General features: G+C 46.4%; 3 protein-coding genes across 3 annotated transcripts; 1 reads left to right on the forward strand and 2 right to left on the reverse strand.

The window, feature by feature from the left end:
* Positions 1-1,887: 1,887 nt before the first annotated feature.
* Positions 1,888-3,390, forward strand: LOC102704649 (aspartic proteinase nepenthesin-1-like). The gene has a single exon (XM_006662492.3). It carries the CDS (start codon positions 1,888-1,890, stop codon positions 3,136-3,138), a length of 1,251 nt encoding a protein of 416 aa, XP_006662555.1. The 3' UTR covers positions 3,139-3,390.
* Positions 3,391-5,077: 1,687 nt separating this feature from the next.
* On the reverse strand, positions 5,078-6,789 carry LOC107305080. The gene has a single exon (XM_040527962.1). The coding sequence runs from the start codon at positions 6,433-6,435 to the stop codon at positions 5,389-5,391; it is 1,047 nt and encodes a 348-aa protein (XP_040383896.1). The 5' UTR covers positions 6,436-6,789; the 3' UTR covers positions 5,078-5,388.
* Positions 6,790-8,740: 1,951 nt separating this feature from the next.
* LOC102719801 (histone H4) lies at positions 8,741-9,290 on the reverse strand. Its single transcript, XM_040528065.1, has one exon. The coding sequence runs from the start codon at positions 9,200-9,202 to the stop codon at positions 8,891-8,893; it is 312 nt and encodes a 103-aa protein (XP_040383999.1). The 5' UTR covers positions 9,203-9,290; the 3' UTR covers positions 8,741-8,890.
* Positions 9,291-10,488: the final 1,198 nt, after the last annotated feature.

Genomic DNA, 10,488 nt, shown 5'->3' on the forward strand with positions numbered 1-10,488 from the left:
CAGCATAATGCCCAAAATTGCCAAACTGCACACCTTGAAGCTGAGACAAAAACATATATCCACTGATACTCTGATTTCCCTGGCTTGAGCTGAAACTCCTTAATGCACAACTTTAGTGCCTTACAATGCAGTCAGTTTAGAGGCTCACCATTGATTTCCCTGGCTTGAGCTGAAACTCCTTAATGCACAACTTTAGTGCCTTACAATGCAGTCAGTTTAGAGGCTCACCATTGATTTCCCTGGCTTGAGCTGAAACTCCTATCAGTCGTTCAGTTTTGGAAAATGGTGTGCAAGTTTTAGAATGAGTCTAAAATCCATTTAGTCTCATCTTGTTTCTGTAAGACAATAGGCAACAAAACATGAAAGAAATGCAGAGTAGTCTCGGAGCAGTAGTATGTATAAAGAAGAATAAATGGAATTTCTTCTTCCTTTTAATATGAACATCTGATCAACCCCCTCTCCAGGATTGAGAAATCAATCCATGGGCGCCTATGAATCTCACACGACATGCAATGCTCTAAACCAACCAACCAACAATCCTCCGCTTTAGCTCCTGGGGATCTCGCCGCCTCGCTCGCTCCTCGCCCACGACCCGCCGCCACCCCGCGAGACGCCGCCCACCCCCGGCGCGCGCGCGCTGCGCAAGCCGCCACAGCCCGCTTCCGCCGCCGCCTCCCCGCTACCTTCCCCGCGAGCGGCAGCCGCGAGACGCCTCCCCACCGACCGGCGCGCGCGAGCCGCCGCTGCCGCCCCACTGCACCGAGAGGGTGGGTATGTGAGAGAGAGAGAGAGGGGTAGCAGATAGGGTTCGAGAGCGAGGGCATATTGGTCTTTTCGTGTGTCTTTTCTTGAAAAGAAAATTATTTCTAACTCACGGTAGTCTAACGTCAGGATCAAATGGCATCTTTATTTTTAAAAAACGGGATCAAAAATGCAAAGTAAAAAAAATGGTCAAATACGTAGTTAGCTTTTAAAATAAGATCAATTATGCAATATTGATATTGATAGTACAATTTGGTTCCCCACTCTTCGTTGGTCATTACGGGTATCATTGGCTCTGGTAATCCTATTACTACTAAGCATTAGCTTGCCGCTTCATATGTACTACGTATTAGGTTTGGTATAGTTACCGGAATATCGATTTATTACCAGCATATACCAAGTTTAATACCAACCAGTATTATATCAGTATTATATAGTTGGAACCGAAATTGTATGTACGGGATGTTATATCTGATATCGACATGTATTAAGGTTTGATACATCTCTAGTACGTACTATTCTACAACAAAATACCGCGTTATAGCATCCTATGGCAGCCTCGTATGCACATTGACAGTGGCCGTGGCATGGGAAAAAAAAAGCCTATACCAGCTCGTTGATTTTTGGATAATGTATTGGAGTTTTTGTTTTTAACTTCTATTATATGAAATTGTTTCAATGACACGTGGATTAGGATGGTATATCTCTAATTTTATAAAATTATAATGGTATATTTACAATTTTCCCTAAACCTAAAGAAGATCACAGTAACATTCGCTAGCTAGGAAATTGTCACAAGCCATCGGATCGAAACCGTACATTATTGCTGCCACTGAAACGGTAGCTTCAATCCTGCGCGTACATATCCATATCAAATGTCGTCATTGAATTTCCCTTAGGTTAACGAGTATTCAAATTGATGGAGAGGATGACTTTGCGAAGGTGACGCTCAAGTGGCTCGTAATTACAGTGTCAAATAATGTCTTGTCTTAACTGGTCGTGGTCATTGCATGCAGCCAATCAGCTGCAGCTGTGTTCCCTATATAAACCCTACCGACCTCGAGTGTTGTTCGATCGTGTGATCTCGAGAAAGCTAGACGATAATCACAAGCACGGTCGCTAATCATGGGGAGGCCAGTGGCAGCAGTGCTGGTGGCGCTGTGCTTGATCGCCCTGACGACGCGCGCCGCCGCGTATGGCGAGCACGGCCTCCGGCGAGGCCTAGAGCAGGCCATGCGCGGGCGCTTCCTCGCCGACGCGACGGCGGGGGGCGGCGCGACCGTGCCCATCTCCTGGTCGCCGTCGGAGTTCCTGTACGTGGCGAACTTCACCATCGGCAAGCCGCCGCAGGCCGTGTCGGCGGTCATCGACCTCACCGGCGAGCTCATCTGGACGCAGTGCAAGCAGTGCAGCAGCTGCTTCAAGCAGGAGCTGCCGCTGTTCGACCCGACCAAGTCGTCCACCTACCGGCCGGAGCCGTGCGGCACCGACCTGTGCCGGTCCATCCCGACGAGGAACTGCTCCAGCAACGTATGCATATACGAGGCGCCGACCAAGGCCGGCGACACCTTCGGCATCGTCGGCACCGACACCGTCGCCATCGGGACGGCCAAGGCGACTCTCGCCTTCGGGTGCGTCCTGGCCACCGTGAGGGGCCTCGAAACCATAGGGGGTCCTTCCGGGATCGTCGGGCTCGGGAGGACGCCGTGGTCGCTCGTCCACCAGATGAACGCCACCGCGTTCTCCTACTGCCTGGCGCCGCACGTCACCGGGAAGGACAGCAAGCTGTTCCTCGGCGCCTCCGCAAAGCTGTCCGGCGGCGGCGGCGGCAACGGCACCTCGACGCCGTTGGTCAGGGCCTCTGCTGGCTCTGGCTCCGACGACGATGGCTCGGACCCGTTTTACATGGTGCAGCTGGAAGGGATAAAAGCCGGCGGCGTGAACATCAAGGCCGCGTCGACCGGCGGCAGCACCGTCTACGTCAACACCGTCTTTCCGTTCAGCTTACTGGTGGACGGAGCGTACCAGGCCCTGAAGAAGGCGGTGGCGGCTGCCGTCGGCGTGTCGCCGATGGCCAAGCCGCCGAAACCTTTCGACCTTTGCTTCCAGAAATCAGCAGGGGGGAGCAGCGCCGCGCCGGACCTCGTGTTCACGTTCCAGGGCGGCGCCGCGTTGACGCTGCCGCCGCCCAACTATCTGCTCGCCGTCGGGAACGACACGGCGTGCCTGTCGATCCTGAGCTCGAAGCGGTTGAACCTCACCGACGGGGTGAGCATCCTGGGAAGCTTGCAGCAGGAGAACACCCACTTCGTCTTCGACCTCGCGGCGGAGACGCTCTCCTTCGAGCACGCCGACTGCACCTCGCTCTCCTCCTAATCAATCATCAATGGCTGCTGCTTCTCTCTGGAGGCATTTCTTGCATCTGCTTTGCCGTCCAAGCGTCCATATGTGTGTACACATGTATTTGTTGCTTTTGTCAGAATAAGGCAGCATCTGCTGCATCATGTTTTGCTCTGCTCTTGGGCTCTTCAGTGTCCAGCATTTTACTTCCTGCTTGTATCATAGGCTGATACTATATGTCAGTTCTGTGTTGATGCAAATAATATCCAGTGCTTTGTCTAGCACGGTTTCTCGTGGCAGAAATAATGTCCTAATATAATGTCATGAATGTGGTTTTGTATAAGTAAACATACCATACCATTAGACTGTGCACAGAGACATGACTTCGAAGCCCAAACAGGCGGTACGTATCAACAGCTATAGAAAACAAATTGCTTATTCTGCTCAACCGAAACACACGAAAAACACTAATCAGCCCTTCAAAGTCGAGCAGGTCAAGCACACAAATGGTTTAAATAACCGTTGAAACACAATTTTAAGATATATATTCATAGCATATTCGCATTTTTGTCAGGAGACTTTGTTAAGATATTTAATCACGCCTTATGACTACTGCACGGATAGAATAAATATACCAAGTGGAAATCTTAACCAGCAAAATAAAGGATATGTTTGACGAAGCCACCCTGCAGTCATTTGTGCATATGCATGCTCAGACAAACTTCTTCCACAGAAAGCCACTTCACACTCTGCAACTTGCACTGATTAATCGATCAAGTAGATGTAGGGAACTAGACAACAATTTAAACACAAGGATTACGAAGCTGTCATGGATGTTCACTGTAGTTTATCTCTATGTTGACATTCTCATGAGGACCTCAGGCTTAAAAGTTTTCTATAAGAAAAAAAATGGCAGAGGCAATGTGACACAGGGTTACCTTTGTAGCTCTGAGAAACTTGCCTTTCAACAAGACTCAAAAGAAGAAGAATATATGAACTCGAAAGTTTATCAATTTTAATCATACTAAAGATGCTTGAAAATACCATATGGGCAAAAGGAGCGTGGCTCAACCATTTTAACACAAAGATCTATAAAATAGTGAACAGATTCACTGAAGAAAAATGCTAGTAAAATTAAACAGATCAAAATGACAAGCAATCAGCCTTCAGAGTTCAGGCAGAGATGGTTTACATTTGCTGCAAAGTTGAGCAAAGTGAGTTCAATTAAGAGAGATGCTCAGAGGGAGTGATCGCCATTAGCCTACAAAAGTTTTATTTGCACTAGTTTGTAGTTTCAAAAATGAAAACGCATACTACAGTAATAATGTAATAAAACAACAGAACAAACCCACACAATTAGTGCTTCTCTATAGACTATAGAGATGTTAAAGAAATTTCATCTAACGTTGATTAACAGTATGTAAAGAAAACCACCGCTTAGGTTGTGCAATCAAGTGCCAAAACTAAATGAAGCTACAAGTTGTGGTTCCTATTGCACGGAGTGTCAGCGCGACTGAACATGGAGCTTCTGCAGTATAATGCACTGAAAGAACAATTTGTATTTTGGCATAATATTTACTGTTCTGTTGCTGTATTTGTAAATTTCTAACTGTGTGCTCAACTATACATGAATGATGCAACCATGATCCATATGCAAGAATTAGATATATCTAGAGAATCATGCAGATATTACAGCTTACTCATGTGCTATCCTTATGCGGCATAGTTATTGCTATTAAGAGATGCAATCATGCCCATTGGCAAGAACAGCTGTGTTGACAAAAGGATAGTAGTACAATTAAGTTTCAATTTAGCATTTTCTATGAATCTTAAACTTATCCAAATAAAAAAATTGAATGTTGTAGGACCAAAGAGGATATTACATGTCATAGCAGCAATACACATGATTCAAAAAACATTTCTCTGTTTATAACAGAGAATATCTCTAGTTGCAAATCAAAAAGATAACAAGTTCTTAGCATTTCACAATATTTCCTCTCCTACATTTTGGAATCACCGTTTTCAGTGGTTACCTAGCAAAGTATACAACATGCCAGCCCGGCTTACCATTTAGCCCAAAAAGAAGAAAAAGACGGTGTAATTCTAAGATTCCCTTATATTACAGTCTAAGGTTGAGGAATCCAACAATGGATTCTGGCAAGCAACCAAAATGTCAAAGCGATCAAAAGAGAAAACCCCTAATTCACAACAATTCCTACTTACCCCTGTATTATACCAGACCAAAAGAACAGTGTGAGAACACACCTCCTTCAAGAACTCAATCAATCAAATCCTCTGTTGCGACTCAATCACCAATGCATTGAGCATGATGTGCAAGATTGCGTCATACACTTCACCGTTATAATGCATTCCATCAGCCGTGCATTGCTGCCCACACCCCCGAGTGAGCTTTCCCACATCAAGCAGTACAAATGGACCGCCGTCGCGTTGCAAGATGCCCCTCCGCTCGACCTCAAGGTCGTAGGTTTGCAGCATGGTGTCGTTCATGTGTGCTTTCTTGGCGTCGGTGTTGAGCATATGGTTCACAAGACGCGGCAGCCCTAGCCAGAACATGTGTGGCGGCGGCACCGGGAGAGGCGATCGGAGGGACTTGGCCACATTGGCGATGGACGCCAATGCGTCGCCATAGTGCTTGCCGTCCGTGACGTGGAGCATGTGCCAGAGGCCGGATCCGAGGACGAGCACGTCCGGGGTGCGCGGCGCGAGGCGCAGATCCTCGTGGAGCAGACGCGTGAGGTTGTTCTCGAAGGGCGCCCAGATGAAATCGACGGAGATCCCCCGCGCCGGCACGGTGGCGCGGTAGTCGCTGTGGCGGCGGAACAGCTCCGGCTCCGCGGCCGCCGCCGCCGCCGGGTCGAGCAGGAGGCGGAGCAGCGCGAGCACCAGCAGGCGCGCCTGCGAGTCCCCGGCCACCATCACCCACGAACCGTTGAGCAGGAGGGACGCGTCGTCCCGCGAGAGCCGCGCGAGGCCGCAGGTGGACGCGAGCGACGGCGGCCACGACCAGGCACGGCCGCCCACGCCCCCAGACGCGTCCTCCCACGACACGCGGTGCAGGAAAGGCACGCACGACGAGGACGAGGAAGAGGACGCCCCCGCCGTGAAGGGCTGGGGGTGGAAGGACGCGACGAGGAGGTGCGGCAGGGAAGGGAGGTAAGGGGAGAGGTGTACCCCGACGGCGAGGGAGACGAAGAGCGCGCCGGAGAAGAAGAGCACCTTGTTCCGGCTGAGGTGCCAGCCCGCGAGCCCCATGGGCACGAACAGCACGACGCACGCCGCGACCACGCCCGCCTGCGCCGCGGCGGAGACCATCGGCCGACGGGTGGGGGCCCGCCCCGCCCGCGCCGCCGAGCGCCCACCAGATCTGGGCTCCCGGGGCGGTGGGGAGGGCGAGGCGAGATCGCCACCAGGAGGGTCAGTTAGGCGGGCGATCGAGCGGAAAGCGAGAAGTAGGGTGGTGGGTTGGTGGAGAGGACGGGAGCGGGTCGGCGGGATGGGAACAGCGGAACGGCAAGGGGGGCGGCTGGTGAGGGGTCTCCCGTCCCTCTTCGGCAATCTGGTGGGGGCTGCGCGCGGCGGCGGCGGAGGCGGGCGGCGTGCTATGCCTATGCCCTTGGCCTGGCCGCTGTGGGATCGGTTGGTTCGCCCTCACTTTTTCTTGGTGCGCCTGCTTCCTTGAGATTATCGCATCCTTCCATTAATCGGTGCTTCGTTTATTGTGAAAAAAATAATCGATCCCTCCTGAATTCTGTAAAAAGAAATTGAGTTGATCAACTCAAATACGGATTATCGTTCCTCGGGTTTTAAAAGCTGGTTTTCCTTTTCCTACGTGAGATTTTTAACCATCGTTAAAAAATATCAGAATAAAACTCTAGTAACTCGGAATATAATATAGCTTTAAGGCACTAGAATTTCACTGAAATTTTTAGTACTCAACATACAACAGAAAAACAATTTCCTACGTTGAACAATTTTTTAAGATGCCGGCACGATAAAACATTTCTCCTTAGATCTTATAAGCGCCATTATTTCTCTCTCATATACTAAGATGATTGTAAGATGTTGGTACGATAAAACATTTCCCTTCTAATTAAGTATCTTTAAGCGCCATTATGGAGATGCTGTTATGTTAGATCGTATCAAGATCGGAAGAAAAAATCGTATATGTAAAAATCATATACATAGCATTTTTGTTTTTCTTTTCTTTGAACGGGTTTAATAGTGAAAATTAAACAAGGAACGAATGTAATTGGTTAAATGATAAGCTAGGTGGAGAATAGTTTTATGTTGGAACAAGGTATGGAGGATAAAAGTAACTTCATTTTACGACAGAAGTGTGCTATTCTTAAAAATTCATACATCAACTTATATCAATCTCATGACTTATCTGTAGTCTTAAATAGTGGAATGAGGCAGCGTTCGAAGTTGACTCTGTCAACTTGGCTAATCAACTCACGTCAAACGAAGAAAAGTCATTAACACATGATTAATTGAATGATTATTAGTTTTTTAAACTTGAAAAATAGATTAATCTGATTTTTTAAACAACTTTTATATAAAATTTTTAAAAAAAATATACACCGTTTAATAGTTTAAAAAGCGTACACGTGAAAAAAGAGGAAAAAGTATCGCTAGTTGGTCGGTTTCGAACTGAGGCCTGAATGCAGAAGCAGAAATGACCGTGTAGTGGCCACCAAACCTGGTCCTCTAACAACGTCGCGCCTTCCAAGCTGGAACCACACTGCAAGAGGTCTGGACCTGGACGCAACACTAATCTTCGCCTCTTCGGTGTGCCATTATACACGGGCAATCGAAAGGGCAAAATTTGAGCATCGTTGTTTAGTTCAAATTGAACATAAACGGAACAGTATATTAATGATTAGAAATAATTCATGGATACAAGAGAAAAGGTAAAATGGTATAATTAAAAAACCTAAACCCCCCAACTTAAATTTTAAAATTCAAAAACCTTAAAATAATCTCCCAACTTAATTTTGAAATTGAAATTTTTCACCTGGAACACGTATGCATAAAGGGAGCGTCCCACTCCGAACGAGACTAAAAATTTTCCTGAATAGTAGGGAGTATGGTACTCCACCCGAATTCCAATGGCTAAGGGGCGTTGGTTTTTATGAGCAATTTTAGTTCTTAGTCACATCAAATATTTAGACACTTTTGATTTTTATAGGCTAAACTTTAGTTTCTAGTATTAAAATTAATAAACATAGTCTATTAATAAAATCTATTCATAATAATAAAATCTATTCAAAATTTTAAACTAATTCATGAGACGAATCTAATGAGTCTAATTAATTTATAATTAGGCCATGTAATAAAATTCTTGCTAATTATAGATTAATTAAGTTCAAAAAATTATCTTATAGATTAACTTTCATAATTTTTTATTAGTTTTTATTTAACACTTTAAATTAGTTTAAAAATCCGATTGTCTCATAAATTAACTCTTATTTATAAAATTAGTTTTTTTATTAGTCTTAGTTTTTTTATTAGTCTTTGTTTAATACTTGTTCAATCATCCGATGATCCGATGAGACGTGGGGCTCTAAACAACCCCCAAATCGTTCAGACATTTCACAGGGGGAAAGTAACGGAATTTTCACAGGAGTACCATTTCTTCAATACAGATCCATTGAATTCGTTCAAACATAAGAGCGGCTACACAGATGTCAAAACACAAAGCTGAAATCCGCCTAATCGTACCGAAACCCTAGCTCCTACACCACAGCAACACGGGGCAGGGGAAGGATCAGCCGCCGAAGCCGTAGAGGGTGCGGCCCTGGCGCTTGAGCGCGTAGACGACGTCCATGGCGGTGACGGTCTTGCGGCGGGCGTGCTCCGTGTAGGTGACGGCGTCGCGGATGACGTTCTCCAAGAAGATCTTGAGCACGCCGCGGGTCTCCTCGTAGATCAGCCCGGAGATGCGCTTCACGCCGCCCCTCCTCGCCAGCCGCCGGATCGCCGGCTTCGTGATCCCCTGGATGTTGTCGCGCAGCACCTTCCTGTGCCGCTTCGCCCCTCCCTTGCCCAGCCCCTTGCCCCCCTTCCCGCGGCCCGACATGGCTAGCTCACGGCGGCGCCGGCGACCTGAGCTCGGAGATGGCGGAGGATTTGAGAATTGGGGATTTGATTTTTTTTTTTCGCCCCCTCTTTTGGAGTGGATTGGAAATGGAGGTGGGGTGTGCGGATATTTATAGGAGCAGGAGGCGAGGGGTCCGATCCGTGGGATGTCGGGTCTGACCGTTGTATTGGTATCGGACGGTGTGGATGGGGGCAGTGGGGATCGGTGCGGATCGATGACGTGGCGGACAGCAGGGGGCCCGATCCGTGGGAGGGTGGTGGTGCGCCGTTGGATGAGAACGGACGGAGGATTCTTGCTTGCAGTGGGTGCCGTGGGGAGGTTTGGATCGATGACGTGGAGGAGTGTGGTTGCGGTCGCATGGGCCTTGGGCCTGTTTGTGTCATTTCGATTTAGGGCATATCTGTTGCTAGGTTTTGATTTTGAATTTTTCTAGTGTCATTTGAACGTACGAATTGTACAGAAATTTCACAAGAGCTTCCTTTGAAACTCCTCCATCCCAAAGAAGACTTGAGTTTTCTATAGTGCATAAGTGCATTCAGAGCTCTGCCGTCCATTATAGGCAATGCAAAATAATACTTCCTCCATGTTTAAATATATGACGAACGATATATAGAAAAATAGGAGGGAGTATGGGATAAAGAAAAGGTTTGGAATGTATTTGTAAATAAAGTTTGTGCGCAATGCTGTTTTTATTCAGAAGTAAATTTTGTAATACAAATTGGGTTGATTTGGATGGGAATATGAGATTTATGCTTCATTAAAAGAAGGTGGTGGTCGTAGTGAATTTGTCACCCCAGCTACTTGGCTACTCCCATTGTAATTTTTGACATTACCCCCTTGATTTTCTTAATAGTGCAAGAAACAACCAAACATAAACGGATATCGACTAAACTTCAAATTACCCCCTTGATTTTCTTGATTTTGCTTACATATTCAAATTAAGTTAAATATTTATATATAAAAATATGTAACATGTTTTGAAAAAATATATATGTAAGAAAGCATTTACATAAATTCAGGCTAGTGAATGTACTAACCTTGTAACAAAATATAAACATTTGTAGATTGTTTAGTAAATATCAAGATTGAGAATGAAATAATAAATAGGATGAACAGAGTAGATATGGACAAAATGAGAAAAAAATTGAATGAAAAGTTACTGACATAATAAGTTATGCTATAAGTAATGTCAGAAATCTTTATACTCGTATGTAAATGTAAGTACAGTATCCAAATAACCGAAATGATTTTTATACAGGGAGTGC

The sequence above is a fragment of the Oryza brachyantha genome, chromosome 10 (assembly GCF_000231095.2).
Source record: "Oryza brachyantha chromosome 10, ObraRS2, whole genome shotgun sequence".
Lineage (NCBI taxonomy): Eukaryota > Viridiplantae > Streptophyta > Magnoliopsida > Poales > Poaceae > Oryza > Oryza brachyantha.

Excerpts from the sequence above, each read along its gene's own strand:
- LOC102719801 (XM_040528065.1), bottom strand. The coding sequence starts at position 9,202 with ATGTCGGGCCGCGGGAAGGGGGGCAAGGGGCTGGGCAAGGGAGGGGCG.
- LOC102704649 (XM_006662492.3), top strand. The coding sequence starts at position 1,888 with ATGGGGAGGCCAGTGGCAGCAGTGCTGGTGGCGCTGTGCTTGATCGCC.
- LOC107305080 (XM_040527962.1), bottom strand. The coding sequence starts at position 6,435 with ATGGTCTCCGCCGCGGCGCAGGCGGGCGTGGTCGCGGCGTGCGTCGTG.